General features: G+C 41.0%; 1 protein-coding gene across 2 annotated transcripts in view; it reads left to right on the forward strand.

Annotated features, from left to right (window-relative positions):
• Positions 1-5,314: 5,314 nt before the first annotated feature.
• Positions 5,315-21,670, forward strand: part of LOC126385901 (SLIT-ROBO Rho GTPase-activating protein 3-like) — a 50,173-nt gene continuing 33,817 nt past the window's right edge. For both annotated transcript variants that reach the window (XM_050037934.1, XM_050037935.1), the window contains exons 1-2: positions 5,315-5,841; positions 17,998-18,193. In XM_050037934.1, coding sequence (XP_049893891.1) covers positions 5,775-5,841; positions 17,998-18,193 — 263 coding nt within the window. In that variant the 5' untranslated portion in view covers positions 5,315-5,774. The remainder of the gene's footprint in view (positions 5,842-17,997; positions 18,194-21,670) is intronic.

Genomic DNA, 21,670 nt, shown 5'->3' on the forward strand with positions numbered 1-21,670 from the left:
AATAAGAAAACAAACTAACAAAAAACAAGACAAGACAAAAAAACAAACAACCCAGACAAACAAAATAATGACACGAAGCTTATGTAGAGGTGGCGATAAACAGCTAAGAACACAAACATTCCTGTCACATAGTATTGCACAAGACATTTTTATTTCAGTTTATGTTTAATTTGATTAAATTAAATTATTATTATTATTATTATTATCATCATCATCATATATTACAATAAATAATACAATAATAAATAAAATAAAAATGATAATAATAATAAGAGTAATAGGCTAAACAAAGAAAAATAATCTAAAAAAAAAGAAAAACAAGGTAGAGACATTAAAACAGTATTGGGCTATTCAATTAGACAATTTTAGTGGTTTGAGGTTGTTGGCAAAGTTACATACTGAACACAGTGAAAGAGGGAGTACATCCTTTTCACTTACACAATGTTTACTACTGCACAATAAAAGACAAGACAGGGGGCTGGTACAGAATGTTAAATTCAAATCATATTGCAGCTGTGTGCCACAGTCAGTGATGTTTAACGACTGGTGCCACCAAGCACCCCTCGCAGTGATGCACTCTGGGTGCCTGAGGGGCAGGGGTGAAAATTATAATAATAATAATAACTGAACACCGGCCACTGGTTTGCAGTGGGGGACCAGCACGCATAAAGTTTGACAGCATATAGGGCAGCCTATATGACACTTTATTGCATTTTATCCCATGGAAGGACACTTTATCATGTTTTCTTTAAGTAGTGGAGTAAAAAAAACTATAAATGTGTAAAATCAGGCTTTTTTTTATTAATTGGAGTTCAACAGATTTTGTGATTAATTTAAATATAAAAACCTGAAAATTGAAATGTTAACTTGCAGTTAATTATTTGCCACTGAGCTGCATTATTTTTTACACCTAATTCAGTTATTCTACAACAGCATATTGCTTCATCACAGTAATCTGATGGGTATTTTAATGTAAAATCACAGATCACTACAATAATTCTGCAATAAGCATATTGCTACATAACAGGCATAACTGGCTGTGAAGTCACACCTGTCATTTTACTATAATTTACTGTAAAACGTCTCGGTAAATTGCTGTAAAAGTAATGCAACTAATAGGTAATTTACTGAAAATCTACACAATATTAACTTTCCTCTCTTGATTATTGGGGACATACCTCTCAGAGGCCAAAGCCCTCACTGTTGAATGGTTAAAAAAAGTATATTTTCTCATTGACGTCAGGGTAAGACTACATAGTTTGCCTTAATGATAAGGCAGGTAAAGTGCTCAGCAATTTAACCTGGATATCCGCCACATGGTGTCAGGCTCAATCAGTTATTTTAAAACACTGCAAATTCCAAAAAAAATAAATAAATAAATAAAAATGGAAAATAAAATGGAAATAAATAAAAGAAAATATAAAATAAATAAATATTAAAAATATACTTTTTTACTTTTTGAATTAAATATGCACATAATTTATCATTTCAGAAAGATGTGTTATCGGATGTTTTCCAATTCAATATCCCTGCGTTATATAAAGAGGTTATAAAACATCAGTCTATATAAACATTAATATTTTGGTTAATGATTAAATTAAAACACATAATTTAGTGTAAAGTCATCTATTCCTAAATCATAAAATGACATGGTGAACGTAGGCATAATCCTGAATAACTCCACCATAATGACTGCTGTAATTCTTACATTTACACAGCGAGCAATCTTAATTAGCTTCCTGAGGTAACTTAATCTTTTCTATGTGGACCATGTGATGATCGTCCCTCCCATAAAGGCCTATAAGTGGATGGTGTTAAAGTTTCCACAGCCTAGTTAGACACAGCTTTTTCACATTATTTTCAAACCCAGCCAAACTTTTATCAGGCCTGCTCCAAGGCCAAGAACTGGTGAGTAACATTTGCTGTGGAAATTAGTGGAGATTGCACGGTGACAACCGAACGGTTCTCCTGCAGATTTCTCCTGGGCTCTCTCCCAGCTTTAACAGTGCTGTCACAGGCTGACAGTAGCCTGCAGATTTCCTGAAAATTGGGTGCAAAGGCGAAGTGGGATTTCTTGACACAGTTCAAATTGCAGTCTCAAAACGAGAGTGCTCAATTATCCCTGTCCTATACATGGGTTTACATTGCTTGGAGACAAAAACACATTTTGGGGTATTGTAAGGTCGAAGACGTAGCACACAGTTGCACTTGAGAAGCCACTGGAAGTTATTTGACAGCATTTGTCAGAAAACTGTGTTGCAGTGAAGAGCACTGAGAGGGGAAGAGCAGGGCAGAGTGACACATTGAGCCTTTCTCTGGGGAGAGATGATCCATCATCTCTGTCAAAGTCTTGCAACTGTGGAGTGGAGAATGGCTCCAGTCAGTCATTTGTAACAGCTCAGTTTCTGCACGCAGGAAGAAGTTTCTGTGATGTCAGATAGTTGTCTTGTTCAAACCCAAGAGGAATCCATGACTCAATTTCTGCTATTTTCAAAGGACAAAATTGTTTTTTGTTGTTTCTTGACATTTGAATTTCCTGTTTAATCTGGATATTTTGGTGATTGTGTGGGAGTCATATGAAACTGAAGACATCAGGCAGAATTGCAGATCTTTAGTGGTTGTTGGTCGATGTTTTATCCAGAGATACGAGTAGTAGAATAATCAGTTAGACCAGGGGTAGGCAACCTGAGGCTCTGGACCCACATGCATGTTGTAGGCCCTAAAGAAATTATGCACCTATGCACCAAAAAATTCAGCTACCAAAATGTGCTCTAACATCTACAGACTGATGCCTTTTCCTCCAAACTTTGCCAAACCTCAAGAGCATTGGCTAGTCTCAAATCCCCCTAGATAGACCAGCCATGGTTTCCAAATCCAAAAAAAGTAAAAGTCTCAGAGGAGAAGAGAGAATTTAATGGTGTGTGGACAGCTTCATTTGCTTTCACTGCCAACTCTGTGGAGTTAAAGTTTCAAATAATCTTAAACAGCCCACTGCAGAGTAGCCATCTTGTAGTAACACATATTAATGGATACTCATTTAGACTTATCAGTAATGTAGACTCAGTAGGCTGTGTTTCCCTTCATTATAGGCTTCAAATATGTTCTCTGGCTCCAGACAGATTTTTTAAGTATTATTTTAGGTCAAAAATAGCTCTTTTGATATTAAAGGTTGCCAACCCCTGAATTAGACCGATCACAAGCTAATCTGCAGCTATCTTGATAAGAATCAAGGCCAAACTTTTGCTGAGTCCAGTTTATCAAAGGTGAATATGCTTTTCTTTGTCGTTCATGGTAGCAAACTGAGTATTTTTTGTTTTTAGACTGTTGGTCAGCCAAAGCAAGACTTCTGAAAATGTAATCTTGGGCTGCAGGGGCGTCTGGAGGCACGCTCCTCAGGGAGATTCCCCTCCTTCATACTTACAGCAGCGCTATTTTTTCAAGCCATCTGGGATCATAGTTTGCCAAAAAATCTGTACATCATTTGGGAAAAACATGATACTTCCTGAGGAAAGGATAATAATCCTGCCACCTGAAAACAAGCAAAAATTGTCTGATGTAGCAGTCTTAAGTTACATAACACAGAGTAGGAATTTGGCATAAAAAGTATAACTAATAGAGAACTTTTGTTCCATTGATTTGTGGTATCTCTGGAGAGACTGAGGAGAAATTACACAAAGTTTTTTTTTCTTTCATTGGGTGATGCGGGTACAAAACAAGTGACAGACATGACAGGGACAACACTACGTGGGAGACAAGACAGGTGTATAATGGCAAATAACACAAAAGACAAACAAAGACACATTGATATAATGTACGTTGATGGTATTGAGTGCCATTTTGTGTGTTTGTTGGTGTGTGTGTGTGTGTGTGTGTGTGTGTGTGTGTTGATGAAGCTGATGAGGTATTAAAAAGGGGGAATGAGTTAGAAGGACGAGGAACAGGCAAGAGGGGAAGAGTTACAGGTGCAAAAAGATTAAACAAACTTAAATTGGGAACAAGGGAGACAGAAAAATAAATGAATAAAAATTAAGAAAAAAATTAACGAGATAAATAAATATTTTTTTAAAGAATAAAGAAAAAATTAAAGAAATTACACAAAGTTAGAAGTATTTCAAAAACCTTAAAGATTTGGGCCTTTGGGGAAAATGACTAAACATTCAGTGTATTATTGTAACAGAATTTTCACTACTTTATGATATTTTATGAAAAACAAAACACAAAAAACTAATAATCAATTACCTGAGAAAATAATCATGAATGCCTGACATTTTGTGACCAGTTGTAACACATTCTGAGACTGAACTGCTCCTGCATAGTCTTCAAGTACCTATAGGTCCCATTCATTAGTTACTTATATGAGAGAAAGATCTTTTACTAGCCTGATGTGGCTACACATTTAACAATTAAACACCTGTCTCAATTAGAGGCCTGGTCTGGTTGCCAGCAGTTCATTTTTTTCTATAGAAGTTCTTTGGATGTATAAAACTGGGCTGTTGGCTACCTCAAATTATGTGTCCGTTCCTTGATTACCCTGCAAGTTATTCATATTCCTTTAGTCCATAAGGGTCCTCAGCTCAAAAGGGTTTTTCATAACAATTAATCCAAGTTGTGAGTATTGTTTTAACAGGGTAAATTGGTGTTGTGTCGGTATGCCGGGTGCCGTAATCCTGTGTCGGAGCTAGATAAAATAAATGATTCATAATTCATATATTATCTGAAGCCTAATTTTTAAACAAGTAATATTGATTCTGGTCTAATAATACAGTTTCATTGTATTTCCCATCTTTGCTGAGCAACAGTTTTGTGTGAAAGGAATTACGGCCTGTCCCAAATATAGGCCTGTTGACTTCAGTGATTGAAGCAAATAATAGCCTGGGCTACTAATTGAAGTTTTACAGGACTTAAATGCTGAGTAACAAATGAGTATGTCTTCAAAAATAAAATAAAAATTAAAAAAAGTCTTTTTATTTGCATTGGAATATGATGATGTCAGTGTTATGTTCAATGTCACCAAACTGTGCTGAGGATTCATATTAATAATAATATATAGCCAAACATTTGAATTTGAATTTAAAAAAAAAAATGGCTGAAATTGCTCTGCAGTCAGCTTCATGTCACAGCTGATGTCATGGAAACAGAGATACCACATCCTTATCAGCATCATCTATTTATATATGTCTTCAGCTGTGGACTCACCAACATATATGAAATGTAATTGGCAAAGGTTTGCATATCAGCTCACTCATCCATGAGGAAGAAAGTGGTGAAGAAGGGAGGGGGTTGGGGGAGGAGTCTCAGATTGACTTTCACATCCATTCAGCCTTTTCTGCAGCAGCATTGAACTTGCAGAGAGAGGGAGAGGAGAGAAAAAAAAGGCAGACTGGACAGTTGTTTTGCAGAAGGAGCTGTGTGCTATTATCGCCCAGGCTGCCGTAGCTCTTCCTCCCAGAGCGCACTCCAGGCTTTTTAATGAAATGTACATCAAACGTGAATTGTTTCCCGATTCAGTGAAGAGTGCAGCTGAAGAAGAAGAGGAGTGGTCAGGGACGGAGTGGATCAGTATGCACTTTTAGGTTCAGACGTCGCCTTGAACGCAGCAACATCGCACAGCAGCCTCAAGTGCGTTTAATCTCCGAAGTTGTGTCAAGCGGGGGATGATTCGCATCTGATTGTTGCTCAACTATCCGGAGAGGACTGCAGACGGGCAAATCGCTGCATTGTGGCAACCGAGACGCTGATTCCTGCCCGAGGATTGCACAAGCCGTTCTCCCAAAATGTCATCTCATGCGAAAGTCAAGAAGGACAAAGAGATTATTGCCGAGTATGAGACCCAAGTGAAAGGTCGGTACCGTGCAGGCCTGATCTTATTGTTATTCTGTGTGTCAAGGCACTATTGCGTAACTTTACCACAAGCTTTATATGGCTCTCAGTGTGTGTGCAGTGGTGCTGTGGGGCGGGACACATTGCATAGTTATGGATGACAGCCATTTATTTTTCTCTTAATCATATCTCTTTTGGATTTCATAGATTCATGCCCATTTGGGATAAGGCTATCACTTGAATCCAGACATACAATGAATCAGATGTAACTTGGCTGAACCGGTTTCTCTGTGCTGAAGATGTGTGTTCATTAACATGCCAAGCCCTGCATGTGTGGCCATGTAACCCACTGAGGCTTGATTTGTTTCAAAGTGCATGCTGGTATATGTGTGAGTCTGCTCTGATGCTGCACACCCAACAAGGGAATGTACCAATTCACCTTGGAGAATCTTTCCAGGAGACTGGAGGTCATGCACCTCAGGTTACTCATGCAGAATACTTGGAGACATCTGGGTACCTTTTTACAACTTCTCCTAAGAAATAAAGCTTGAAATATACATTAAAAAGACTATGATTGTGGTATGTCATTTAAAGAGACAATACAGGGAGCATTTTCCTGACACCCCAGGACAGAGTGTAGCCTATAGTGTCAGGAGGGAGAGGGAAATGCTCGAAAAGATCACACAGCAAACAGTTCAGAAAGTCCATAAATAATGTATGCTGTCTGTATGAATTATGAACCATGAAAGGATTTCACTGTCTACCGCTAAATATGTGACTGGATGAACCACCCAGAGAGAGAGAAAAGAGCGAGGAACACTGACACTGTATTGGAACAGACCGTGCAGGATGTATATAGACGGGTTGTCTTCTCAGCCTTTTAGGTAGCCACAACTTCAGACAGTGTGAACTTTGACACTTCTGTGCATCGCCCTTTCACAGTTGTGTTTTGTATCCGGGTTTATTCACAGAGACAGATAGAGCGTTGGCTTTCTTTTAGAATGAGTTACCATTTTAAACAAGGATAACGCTGCTATGCATAGGTTTCATGGACTGTAGTCATATTTGTCTGTAATGAACTAATCGTTTACGTATAGGCCAACTAAGATCATCCCTATTAAGTATATAGTTGCAGGATGCTTTAACAGCCTCAGTTCAGACCTTTGCTTCAAAATCACCCAACATGACCACAGTACTCTAAAACAGTGGCCCCCAACTGGTCCAGCCACGGGGTCCAGATTTCTCCTTGGTCATTAGTTCAAAGTCCACAGGGTTTCATACAGTCAGCATCCTACTTGCGTTTGGCCATGTCTTCAACCTAGTTTGCTGTCTCTGTTAAGTAGGTATCCGTTAGTTGCTCAATCCACAACAGGAAATGGCACTTTAAAGTGAAAGCTCTGTGCTGAAAATTTACCGTACCTCAAAATAAATGGTGTTTTTTACAAACTTGACAAGTTTGCAAGTCACCTGGGGATCCATTTAAAATGGACCCACCACCCACTTTTGGGCCACGACCAACCAGTTGGGAACCGCTCCTCTAAAACATCCAAACACCAAAGTGGACTTTGGCAGAGAAACACCAATTGAAACTTCCACCGTGCTTTAGCCTAGTGCTTTAGTGTCATCTCAAGGTGTCCGTCAGTGTGGTCCACAGTCCAGGTGCGGTCCATATACTGTAGGGGAGTTAGTATAGTTTGTATTGATTGCATGCCATGTGGACATGTAGCTCACATGCTAGGCTACAGCTGAAATGTAGATCATACAGGACCTCAAAAGGTGGAAACTGCATTTTAAGTTTGACCTTTTTCTGTAAATAGACAATTTTACTTCAGTTGAAGGAGTAGTTTGACCTTGTACGCCTTTTCGCTGTCTTGCAGACACTTAAAGGCAGGAGCAAATTTGTGTATAAAGCACAATTCATACACTAAAGCTACTTCCTTTTCACAACAAAACAAAAAAAGCTAGATAAGAGGATCAGCTCTGCTCTCTGTCCTCTAAATATGAAGCTACAGTTAGCAGTCAGTTAGCTTTGCTTAGCATAAGACTGAATGCAGGCCAAAACAGCTAGCCTGTTTCTAGGCTGGGTGCAGTGACTTTCTGAAGTCAAGAAGAAACCGTTGAGTACACAGTAAACTTGTTTCTCCACTTATTTTTGTACAGACTAAGCTGCAGATGTGCTGGTTGGCAAGTTTGGTGTCTTTAGACCGAGCCAGGCTAGCTGTTTCTAGTCTTTATGCTAAGCTAAGCTAACATGCTGCTTGTTGTAGCATCTGTCATGTTGAACATACAGGCAGTGTAGAGAATGCTATAAATCATCTCATCTAATGCCGAAAACTCAATAAGAAGTGGCGAAGTGCGACCTGCATCGAGCTGCCATGCAATTGCTACGGCAAACTGCGGCGGCCACTCCGAGCTGCGGCTGTTAAATTCTGTGCAGCTCAAATAAAAAGTGGGGATAGTTTAACTTTTAGCAGCAAATTGTGGCCAGAGAATGCTTGCAACATTAGGGCCTAGGCTGTAAACGTGTTTATTTTAGCTGTAAAGTTGGGCATTTTAACATGGGAGTCTATGGGCAATTAATCTGTTTTGCTACCAGCCCCAAGTGGCCAGTTGATGAACTGCAGTTTTTGGCACTTCAACATTGGCTTCTCCAGTGGCCACTCGCAGTATTGCAGCGAAAAAAATCCCCTGCAGCCCAAAAGGCATTTACCCTGTAGACTACATTTGTAAAAGAAATGTCTGTAAAACTATTGACAAGACACCTCAAACTGTGAACAAGGTCAATTATGAATCTTTCTATTTTGAATATTTGATCCTCGGAGGTTTGATATTTGTAAATCTTTCCTTGAGCCAAGAAAAGGGATGTAAAAATCCACAATGTAACGTCTATGAGTTGAGCGGGAACACCAATGCCCACGCTCAGTGGGATGCATACCGTAGACTTAAACCCGGTAGCTAGAAACTTTTTTTGGCATATGTCAGGCAAGCAGTTCTACTGGACTGAATAGGCGCCATCTTGGCGTTCGGTATCAAGTAATTATTATACATCCATGCCTGTGACATATTGACCTATGTAACGAACAATTTCCTCCTGCCTGAAACAAAAAGCCACACCTCCCGGCAGCAGAAAAATTTAATCATTGAGGCAAGCTGCACTTCGCCTCAGTTAGGTGTGTTTACGGCATAACACACTAAGACAATGGAAACTTTATGCCATGGATATTTTTCCTTTTTTTTCTTTTTTTAAGTTAGGGGTTATTAACATGTACATTCCATTTAATTTATGGCCTAAATGATTATTTTTTGATTGATTTTATATTATAGGAAATTAACAAGAAAAAATATGTTAAATATATTTTATTTAAATTGAATGAGTGTCTCAGTCCAGCAAAAACTAGTTTGAATATAATGCGAATCCATGACAGCACATAGAAGTTCGTGATGCCACTGAAGGGCAGTATTGAAGTTCATGAAGTTGTTAGAATATTGGTGCAAATATGTGTAAATATTTAATCGCAGTATAGCTTCCTTTTTACAGTCTTTATTTAGACCTTACCGGTGTTGTACCTACTGTATATAGAATGTAAATGACCGGACCTTGTCAGCATGTGTCTGGAATGAAGAGTATGATGAGTATTTTGCAGACAGAGGTGTGGTCTACTTTCTTCCTGTCATTCTCTTTGTCTATTTATTTGTTTGACTCCTTCACTCCCTCACGCTTTCACACACTCACTCTCACTCTCCCCACACCAGCTTTGTGGCTGTGAGAGAGCCATCACAGCTCCGTCTCTCGTCTCAGTTTCAGGAAAAGCTTTTAAGCTGACATCTTAAGCTCATTTGCAAACTGGGCTTAGATCAGTTTGGAGCTGTGGGGGCTTTACTCTGACACTGACACTAGCCTCCAATAATGCTGAGTTGCTGACTGCACAGCGGTTCAATCGGGCACAAACCTAATGCACTTTGCGGTAGTTTTCATCATGCTACATTTCTGCAAACAGCAGGGGCTCCGTCACATTCGAACAATGGTTGTTGGTGTCCTGGTGTGTTTTCTGAGCTTCACAGGTCTGGGCCTGTATTTGCGATCATTGTCACTTATCATCCCTGATTCATTGATGACTGAACAGCCACTCACGGATAGGTGATACTGCCGTGTAATGCAAAGTCATCATTTAGTCATCAACAGCTGAAAACAGGTTTTGCTTGGTTTTGACCAAAACAAGATTTCTCTTCTTGGATAGCACTTAATACATTTTTTTTTTACAGTGGGGTTAAACTAATATTTGTGCTTCTAAGGAGTGTAGTTGACCAGCCCGAGGTATCTCAAATCTTCCTGAAGATCCTGAAACCAAAACACAAGGAAATGAGGGGATACCCTTCATCACGCATCATACTGTATTTATAGCCGTAGGCGACATCATCTTTAATGCCATTTGATCTGTTGGGAGCCGAGTCATTTTACTCTTATGCACAAATTGCTGTAATAGGGTGTGTTGTAAACCGTTTATTGAAAGAGTTGCTGTTGCTAAGGGGACATGCAACAACACAGAAGTTGTGTAATGTTGACTTTACATGGATATCTGCCCCTAAATCATTATAAATATAAATACAAACTGAAAAAGAAAACCTGTATTGGTTGTAACATTTGTAGTATTTTTGTTGTACAGATTTAATTTGCTGACACTGGCTTGGTGACAATCAGACCGTCACAAGTAGCATGTCACTCCCACTGCCACCATATTCACTGTGGGGATGCATTCCACGCGGAGCATGTAGACACAGCCCTCTGTGTGTATTCATCATAATGAAAGAATGCTTAGACTGATACTGTCTCGAAATGTCAGGGTTGAGTTACAACAGTGAAACAATATCTTTGTCTCCAGTGTCTTGGAAACATGTCTTGGTAACATTGTTGCTGTGATGACAGGTACATACCCACAGTTGAGCGATATAAGATTTAAAGAGAGAACCGCTTTGAATTCTGCTCACTGCACGCTGAATTTTCCTGGCCTGTGGTTGCACAAATAGTGATGCCTTTCCTTGTTAGAGATATTTGGAGAAGGAGAGAGAAAGAGAGAGAGAGAGAAAGAAATGTGAACTCAAGCACATAGACTGTAAATGCATACCATAGCCATTACTGCACTCAGAAGACAAGTGTTCACAGAACACAGCCTTGATTTGTACCAAATTATGTCAACGTGTCAGTCTGGGTTAGGCCACATGTGACTAGCCACGCATGGCTAACTGCAGACACAGCCCCGGAGACTGCTGCAGGCCATTGCAATAGCTGTGCTAGGCTAATTTGAGCTACTGTGGTGACAAGGACTCCTCACTATGTGATATTTGGTGCTCTCTGTTGCAGTGGTTACAGCAGCCTAACTGGCAACCCTGCGAGGCAGCAGTGACCAATACTGTCCCCCTGTTTTGTTACATTATCTGTCAGAGATCCAAGCATGTAGCCTCTACAGGCATGTTGCCGTGTTTGAGCTTGGTGGCTTGACGTAATTTGTCGTTTTTGATGTGCGGGGTAACACAAGAGGTCAAGGCCTCATACACAGGTACTTTCCTTTTCTTTGGCATAAACCTTCAGATGTGACTAAACCGTGTGGGTGATGTGAATGATGTATGAGTTCAGGGACATTCTGTGTTTAGGTGGCTTTATTTTAGTTTCATGTATTTAAAGAGACAGTTCATCCCAAAATCAAAAATACATATGTTCACTCGTACATGTAGTACTGTTTATCAGTCAAGATTGTTTTTGGTGTGAGTTGCAGAGTGTTGAAGATATCGGCTGTAGAGATGTCTGCTTCCTCTCTAATATAATGAAACTAGATGGCACTCGGGTTGTGGTCTCTTTCCAGAAATTTTCTGCTTACTCAAGACAACAGATCTTTCTGTCAGCAGTTTCAAGTAGGAACTATTTTCTTTCTAACGGTCAACACCTGTAAACCGTATCACAGCAAAGAAGGAAGCCTGAACTCTTGCTAGCTCACCTAGCTGAATTAGCTAACATTACAGCTCAGCTGAGGAGGACGCCATTAATGTTTACATCTCACACTGTCACGAGCATGAGCCTCTCATCCATGAGCACATGATAAAGTTAGCGAGTGTAGTTTGGTAATAAGAAAATAGTCTCTACATAAAACTGCTAATAACTAGGGCTGTCCCCTGAAAGTCAAGGATTCAAATCATCAGTCAGAGACTCCTCAGTCGACTGACATCCTTCAAGTTGAACAGTTGTTTTATTTTTATTTTTTGTCAGTCATTATGCAGTGTACATTTGGGGATGTTTCAGTCCCCAGATTTAGCTGCAGAGTGACTGCTCCTTGCTTTCACGCTGCTCTTCGGTACAGGCAGTTGTGAACCCACACCCAGGTAAATCTAAGCGAGACGGACTCGGCTGTCCGGACGAGGATAGGCTTTGCCCAGTCAGGCTCCGCGATAACGTTAACCTGTGCCTTCTATTTAGAGGTGTTAAATTTAGAGCTCACGGGGCGTCGGTGGCTTGGTGGTAGAGCAGGCGCCCCATGTATAAGGCTGTTGCCGCAGCGGCCCGGGTTCGAATCCAGCCTGTGGCCCTTTGCTGCATGTCACTCCCTCTCTCTCTCCCCCTTTCACACTTGTCTGTCCTATCAATTAAAGGCTTAAAAATGCCCAAAAAATATCTTTAAAAAAAAAAATAAAAATTTAGAGCTCACATCAAACTGATATGATACAGTTTCTCGCTGTTGTTTGATGTCTAATGTCAGCAAAAACCACTTCCGTTTCCGGCGCCATCTTGGGCGGCAGCCTGCTAGAGTTGTTCTTCATCACTTTATGTTGATTCATTTTTTATCTTATTTATGTTCTTTTTAATAGTTGTTGTGTAGCACAGCTCAGTAAGGTTTATTTTGGCAGTGTGAGAATGTGGTTTCGTATGCTCTTTTTTTGTTTTTATCACTGTTGGAGTACTTCTATCGTGCCGGACCCCCACCATGCCAGGAGTCCATTTTATTTTTAAAGCATTTCTTTCAGGATACAAAACGTTCTGTTGAATTGATAAAATGTTGTTCCAAATACCCGATCCATTAGCGTAGTTAGCATGAATTAGCTTGGACAGCTAATTTGGCTTTTTTTTTACCATATTACGTGAATATCACTGTCATCCTGAACAGCGGGACGCTGAACTGTGTTTAAACTCTCAAACTCTATATAGAAAAAAGGGAATGAAGAGCAGAATATTTTTAATGACCAGCTAAATCCGATTCGACTGGCATCAATCTGAGTCAGCTATAGCCCTAATCACATCAAAGTCTGTGGATTGTGTTGAGTAATCGGGTCATGATTTTTGGAAAGAGACATTGCTGTTGAGTTACCAAATGTAATTTTTTGGTGCTGTCAGCACCACAAGCCTCGTGTCATCTAGTTCCATTATATTGGATAGAAGGCAGACATCTCTATGGCCGATATTTCCAACACTCAGCAACTCACACCAAAACAATCTAGATCAGTGTTTCCTGACTGGTGGGTCACGGTCCAAAAGTGGGGCACGTATCCATAGTGACTCACAAATGTGTCAAATTTGTAAAAAACATACTTTATTTTTAAGTGCAGTAAATTTCCAACACAGACCTTTTATTTTGAAGTGCTGCTTCAAAATAAGCTACTTGACAGAGACAGCAAATTAGCTAGATGACATGGCCAAATGCAACCATGATGCTGAATTTATTAAACTGTGTGGACTTCAAGCTAATGACTAAAGAGAAATCTGTACCCAGTGGTTGGACCAATTGGGAACCACTGATTTAGATTGATAGCACAACAGGTAAGAGGGGAAACATGTATTTTTGATTTTGGGGTGTAGTGTCCCTTTAAAAAACTTGAACACGTTAATGCTGGCAAAATATTCTGAACTGTTGTGCATCAGTATTCCACTGCAGCTGGAGTGGGTATTTTCTTCATTTTCTTCTGCTGTTTCAATGATACCCTCAGGTTTCTGGAAGCAATTAATTTATGCTCAAAATACTTGTTAAAGTCACCAAAACATACCAGGATGTTAACCATATGGGGTAGGAGAAAAATAAACATCACAAATGGATAATGTCCTATTAGCAAAATTTCCACAAGCCTTTGGGTGTGGAACATTTGATTCATTTTGGCTGCACACTGTTCCCAGGAAGAGAACCCGGTGCAGCATATGTGGCAAATGTATTTCATTTGAGGACATCTGCACTATTGTGTCATCAATGAAAAGATGGAGAGGAGTCTGCGTTTATCTTTTGAGGCTTACTTCTCCGTATATTATTCACTTGAGCTCCTTGCCAGCTTCCTCGTAATTATGCATTACTCTGCAAAGGCTTGAATCATTCATCGGATGTAGTGCAGTGTTGCACAGTCCCTAGTAACAGTTTAAGTTCTAAAAATAACATGCTCGCCGGAGAGCGAATGCAAATATCATGAGTCTATTTGATGTCTTGCTGATAAAATTATGCAGTTAAATCAATTTAGATTTAGATTACATTGTCCGCTCGTTCTTTTATACTGTCGCTGTATGATTAAGGATGATTAAAGTCACACAGGCCAACAAATTGCGTTGTTCAGTGGTCTATTTTAGCACAGGAGTACATTGCAGTGACATTTCTTGCTATTTTGAACTTGATTGCTGCCTCGTTCATCAGCACAGGCTGTTTATTGAGTATTTCAAAGCAGAGAAAGTTGCCCTTGTCCTTGGCCATTATGCTAAACAGACTGACTGCTGCGACTGTCAGAACAGGGAACTGGCCTGCTCTCATTGAGATGCCTCCAGAGGCATGTAACCAGGCAACAGGGCAACTATGGGGACCATGAGGGGTACATCTCCAAACAGCAAGGGACTACATATTTACTCTGTCGTTGTCGCTCTCGCGCTTTCATTCACATTTTCGCTCACGCACTCGCAGACGGTCTGGGGTGGGAGACATGTTTGAATTCCTTTCTTGTAGATACAGAAAATCATTTAGAAGTGAACAAAAGGGCCTCTCTTCTGCTGGGCCATCTTTTCCATTGATAAATTTTCTACAGAGTTTCTTTCAGTGTGCAATCATGTGCGTGGTTGAAACAGTCTGTCATAATGGAATCATCAGCCATCTCAATGTTGCTCAGCTGCTTCATATTGTCTTGAAGAGTGTGGAGCTGTTTATTCACCCTGTGTGTGTGTGTATGTGTGTGTGTAGGTGTGTATTATAATCCACAGATGTGAGCTCAAAATTATGCCCTGATGATATTGTCTTATGGTGTTGTTGCTCTACAAATATCTGTCGTCCAGACTGACGATTGAACAAAATTAGGCTAATGATAGTTTTTGTTTATACCGATGAAGAGTTTGGCCTTCTGTGCTGTAGGCTACAGCAGTAGGGTTGGACCAGTGTAAAAAGTTTTCAAAATGGTTTGATATTAAGCCAAACATCAGTATACACACCAGTATACCAAATTTTACCACTAGATCAAGTCGCACTTGCCTTTGCAGCCGCTTGCGAGTGGGACATATGATCTCTTGTTCTAACAACACACGTGCATCTGATTATTGCGATACATCACGCAACATCGGAGCTCTCCGTCTACATTAAATATGCTCTTCTATTACGTTGTGAAAACAAACCACATAGATATTAGCTGAGTGCTCAAGGTCGTACTGTACTGGATAAGATGGTGGGTTGGCCCCTGAAAACTTGTATGCGGTTGCTCTTTGTATGGATATGTGAGTGAATATGTGGTTGAATATGTGGTTCTCGTACAGTTGAGAAGAACTCTTAAATATCGGATTAGAATCAAACACTGCCCCACCATTGTGTCATGAGTTATATTGAGAATCAGTTAGCTTGACTCAAACATGCAGTAATGGGTCAACTTGTGCAATGACACTATGACAGTAAAATAAGGAGGTATCTTGTTGATAATTGTGTAGCACGCTGTTGCTCCCAGCCAGTTAGGACATCTCTTTCATTGGCTTTAAATCCAAAATGTTGCCATATTGGAGCAGTTTTAGTTTTCTTGAGAGCCTAACTTTGCCACGTCACCTCTTGTCACCCAAAAAACACATCAACTTTCTAGTAAACAAACACAATGTGCACTGCGCTTTCCCCCTAGCCTGTAAATCTAGACTCAAGTTTAGAAAGATTTTGAGTCTGGCCCTCACCGATACAGCCTTCCTACCCAAGGGGCGGCACTAACTGAGGCATATTAAATGCCGCCGCACGCAATTGGATAGCATGATAGCCAATCAGAGCAAAAAACAAGGTGATGTATTCATTACACTAAGCCCCATTGGTTTGCCGAATATTAATATATTATGCTTTTGCCGTATCCCGTCGGCAAAACAGCAAAAACGTCCTTCCTGTAAGCGAAGGCTTCTAGGGCAGTCTTCTGTTCCTCTCTCAAGGAAAAAGATAAGTGTAGTTGGCTTAGCATTTCTTCCAAAGCTAAATTGAATGGATGCGGTCCTTCGGCAGCTGCCATCTTGGCTGTTTACTTTTTGACTCCTATGGCGCAGCATTGTTGTCATCATGTTACGCCCGCCCAGAGCCCGCCTCTGTCAGATAGACTGAGCTGATTGGTCCGATTGGCGATTCAGCAGGCTCTGCTCGTCGGGGCCAGATTCCCGTGCAGAGCAAATTTGAATTTGCTGGGGGCGGGGCATCTGGATTTCCAGGTTACTTTCCCCCTTCTACCCTTACTGAAATTTCGTCTCCTTCATGTTGCTGTGCTCGGCTCACAGCCTGTCAGACACAAGTGGCTCCATTAGTCTGTTTATGAACTCAGTATTCTGTTAATCATGTTGTCATTTCACTTATTACCAATGTAATACATGTTGAATTTAGCACTATGACACCTTCAGCATAGGTTACTGATGTAAGCTACTTTTAAAATTTGCCTGGAAGTGTCATGGTGACAAATGCCAGTTCAGCTGGTTTGCAAATCGGTCTAAGCTTGCACACCAGACCGGACTGGAATAACCAGAAAAAACGGAAATCAACTGAACTCTACACAACCAGATTATTGCTTTCAGCATCTGTTTGGTTAAATGTTTTCAGATTTTTATTGTACATGTGAAATATTGTGACATATAGAGAGATTTTGGAAAATACGCTCAGCAATATCCCGGTGGTGATGTCAAACACATCACTCAGCCCTCGGCTCTGACACGATTTATGGTCTGCAGCCAAACATTCAGCAGCCACTTAGCCCCTGGATTTATGGCAGCCTTGCAATAAACAGTATATGGATGAAATAAAATGTTATTTGTGTTCCTTTTCAGTGTTAATGCAAGACTGTAAAAGTGATGTTATTACTTCAGTGGACGTTTTCATCACCTGAAATCCCAGAGGTGTATGGGAACATCCAGCTACCAGTGCAAGCTGCCCAGCAGGGAAAACCTAGATGGATATTTACTCCTGGTCCTTGTGAAAAAACCTAGTTGGATTAATGATACTCTTAACACACAAGCTAGCACAGGATAAAGCTAGACCTCAACATATAGCCCTCTGAGTAAACAGGAAATACTGTATTTCCCCTAAGCTTTTCATTTTGAAAACTGTTTTACCATTTGTTAATGCTATATCAACCATATTTTCAAAATTTAGTCCAAAACTTAATTTCTCCTCATTCTCAGACTATGAATAGGAGCAGTGAGTTTTCCAAACCTCATAAGCAGAAAACCACAGCAATCTTGTAATCGAAAGAATGCCCGCAATTTGTTTTTTCAAGACAAACTTCTCTGAAGGCTCGCTCAGCACAATGCATTTTGAGAAGCTGACCTATTTTATATTTTCCGTGCTGTCTGCTGCAATCATCAGACATGCATCTCATATGCACGTGTGCTACCCCAGCATTTAGACACCCCCACACTCCCTTCCTCCCGCCCACTACACACACACACACACACACACACACACACACACACACACATACACACAGTGGACAAATGCTCTTTGACATCCAGTTTTATCAAATTATGATGACTTTGTTGTTTTATCAGTGCTTGTGCTCGACTGTTTCCTCACATATGTGTATTTGCTAAATCCTCTGCTGAAGAATTGTGGGGTAAATGCTGACCTGCAACACTGTTTGGCAGGCAGAAGTGAGGCCCAGCATGTAAGCCCCCTCTCCCCCAGAGAGGCTCTATTTATTCTGAAGGTGGTCTCTCTCTCCCTTTTTGATATGCAGAGATCCGTAACCAGCTGGTAGAGCAGTTCCGTTGTCTCGAGCAGCAGTCTGAGTCCCGGCTGCAGCTGCTGCAGGACCTGCAGGAGTTCTTCCGTCGAAAGGCCGAGCTCCAGCTTGAGTACTCCAGAGGCCTTGACAAACTGGCCGAGCGCTACTCTGCCAAGATCCGCACCTCCAGAGAGCACCATCACTTCAAGTGAGTCTCGCCACTGTCTGTCTGCTAAGCTCTGCAACGTCTGCGTTGAATGTGTTTGACCGATAAACAACTATTAACATATTTCGTTCTGATCACTGGCACGGCACAGAGAGATGGAAAAAAAAAAAAGAAAAGAAAGGGGGGAGGCAGAGGAAGGATAAGCAACAAAAAGGAGAGGAGGGATAAAAGCAGAAGAAATGACCTGAAATGAAGCCAGGGCCATGGAAGCTTGTGGCCTCGGGCTGCTGTGTTCCTCCCAACTAGGTCAGACTCTTTATCCTGCCCCCCCCCCCCACCCCAACCCCCCCTTCCTTTCTATGTGGCTGTCATTTCATTTCCATTCTCAAACAACTTCACGCTAGACTGCAACCCAAATACTCATATTTTCTCAATGGCCACAGAAAACAAATTAGAGCCTCGGTTAGGACTGAAGAAAGCAGCAATCTGGGTTATTTTACTCAGATTGACTTAACTTGTTTTAAATGTTTGTGTAAGGGAGATGTGCGGTCATGAAACAAACATACCCTACAGCATGTTGAGGAACCGCTGCTTGGATGCTCTGACCAGCCTGCGGCTCGCTGTGACTTTCAGATCATATTCTAACTGTACAGGCTGCCGACGGCCATGTGCCTGATTTGAATCAGTGGTCATGAATATGAGGAAGTGAATGATCGGAATTAATATGAATAAATTAGAGTGCGTTCAATGAAAATTTTAGGCATAAAAAATCTGCTCCTCACCTTGGAAACGGACCAATTAAGGTTGCCAAATGCAGTTAAAAAGCTCCTGAAAGGCTAATAAATGGACATTGAGTTGAGTTTAATTAGTCAAATTAAAATCTGTTAGAAGACTCTGCTTCTTCTCTAATGCTCAGCATAGCAGTATTGGAAGAGCAGCGCAGGAAATTGAACTTCCCTTACAAAGCACTACAGTGAAGATGGTATAATTGATTTGTAGGCGGTCGCACATCCTTTCATGTGACCTGGCTGTCTCGGTCATGCGTAACAAACACGTTGGTTTATTTAGGAGAGGTCTCTCCGTCTCTCTTTCAGTCTCTCCGGCCAATTGGACGCAAAGCGTAATCGTGGCGGAGAGCTCCCGTCACTGGGACATTGATAAATGGAGCATTCCCTCAGAGGGAGACCCCTGCAAGAGACTCACATTGCATGACTTCTCTGTACACCCTGCTGTCCCAGATTCTCCCCCCCGTCACATTAAATGGTCATCATTGTATCTGTCTGTCATAGGCTAGATTCACACTCACAGACTACAATGGGCCGACTAAGGCTCTATCATTAATAATCCCACACGGCCTTCTCTCTCTGCACGCTCTCTCTCTCTCTGTCGTTTAATTTACTTTTTTTTTTTTTTAACAGCAGAACCTCAGTGCCCTTCTGTCTTATACTGGATCTGTTCATATTTCTGATGTCATGTCTAATAAAGCGGCTGGCGGGAGATTGTCAAGTAACAATTTCAACATCTTCAATAGAGTGGCTGCGGCAAAAATGTGATTATAAGATAACTCTATGCTGCTTTTTTGAAAAGGCAATTTATATTCAGTGTGTTTTACAATAGTTAATAGACACAGTGTGTGTTTGCATTGTCAGGTCGCTGTAATTCAGCTGGCTGGTGCTACTCTATGATGCAGAGACCTTGCCGTGTAACAGGTTTTATTGTCCTTTTTGTGAGTTGTTGGGTGAGAAAAACTTCTCCCGTCATCTTCCCTGAGCAGCTGTGCATCAACTGCTTTGTGTCCTGAATACTACAGTCTCATCCTTATTCAAGAGCAGCCAACAGCCAAAGATTTGCAGTCAGGTTCCTGGCATCCCATGTACAGTACAGGATCAAACACCTGCTGAGCTTGAAAGAAGGGCCTATAGGGATAACTTGTTCATGTTTTTTATCAAAGTGTTAAAGGATGAAAGGAACAAAGATGCTGATGCCCGGCACTCTGGATTACCTTTAGCATCACGAGTGCAACTCTTTTAACTCGCCGTCGACACAGAACTTTTCAGATTGCTGTTCTGTTGTAGTAAGATTGTGCTGCTTTCTTAACATTATTGATCCAGACAGAAGAATAGAGTCATAACTGAAGTAGAGCGTCGACACTAAGCATCAAAAGCCAGCAGAAATTTCTGACTATATGTATCACAGATGTGACATTCAGACCTGGAACAAAGACGGATAACGTACACGTAAAAATGACTCATACCTGAATGTGGTTTTGACTTCTGACACATTATATTACATTGGTATAAAGGCTATTTTCTGAATACATTACAGCATTGCTTTGGATACACGGAGGAGCAGAAAAACTAGCATTAGCTGAAGATCAGAGTGAGCTTCACCGAGACAGGGAAACAGTCATTCACTTCAAAAAAGGAAAAATGAAAGCATGAAAAAACTGTCCAAGGATAAAATGATCAAAGTTTTGAAGTGGCTGACAGAAAACAAGTCGTGACTGCTCTTGAAATATGATCTTCAAAACTGAGATTAGAGTCAAAAATAACTGCTGCATTTCTGACTCAAGCTATAGTCTAAGATATTACTGTGGATCAGTTTTTCATCACATGATCTGTAGAGAGACCAACAAATCATTTGGAATAATTTATTAGGTGTTGGTTTCTAGACGACATTTGATACTGCAGGATCTACTTTCGAAGAGGAGTCATATTGTCAATAGTATGTCTTTACTAGCATATAAAGTTGCATATTACTACCATGCAACTTTAAGTCAGCATGTATTTATAGACACAGATGCAATGATAGTGTATTATTTGACCAGCAGATGCAGACCCTGAATTTCACTTTGAGGTTCTCCATGTCTGAAAATAGTAATAAATGATATGCAGTTACTTGGATCAACGGAGGGATGTCTGATATAGTTATGCAAAATATACATTTTTGGTTTGCAGCCGAGTGTGAAGCGGTCGGGACGAGGGTCAGCACCTCCAAATCTGAGATCATGGTTGTCTGCTGGAAACCCATGGATTGCCTCCTATGGGTTTGGAGAGAGTTGCTGCCTTGAGCGAGGGAGTTCAAGTTACTCAGGGTCTTGTTCACGAGTGAGGGTAGAATGGAGTGTGAGATGGAACGGCAGTTTGGTGCAACGTTTGTTGGATTCGATTTACTGGTTCATCTATGTCCCAACCCTCACCTATGGTCATGAGCTCTGGGTGGTGACCGAAAGAATGAGATCGCAGATAAATGCGGCCGAAATGAGTTTCCTTCGAGAGATGGCTGGGCTCAGCCTTAGAGATAGGGTAAGGAGCTCTGACATCCGAAGGAAGCTCAGAGTAGAGCCGCTGCTCTTTTGGGTTGAAAGGGGTCAGTTGAGGTGGTTGGGGCATCTGATCAGGATGCCTCCTGGGCGCCTCCTGTTGGAGGTGTTCCGGGCATGTCCAACTAGTAGAAGGCCCCTGGGGCAGACACAGAGCACACTGGAGGGATTGCAGATCTCATCTGGCCTTGGGGTCC

The sequence above is a fragment of the Epinephelus moara genome, chromosome 24 (assembly GCF_006386435.1).
Source record: "Epinephelus moara isolate mb chromosome 24, YSFRI_EMoa_1.0, whole genome shotgun sequence".
In the NCBI taxonomy this organism is placed as follows: Eukaryota; Metazoa; Chordata; class Actinopteri; order Perciformes; family Serranidae; genus Epinephelus; species Epinephelus moara.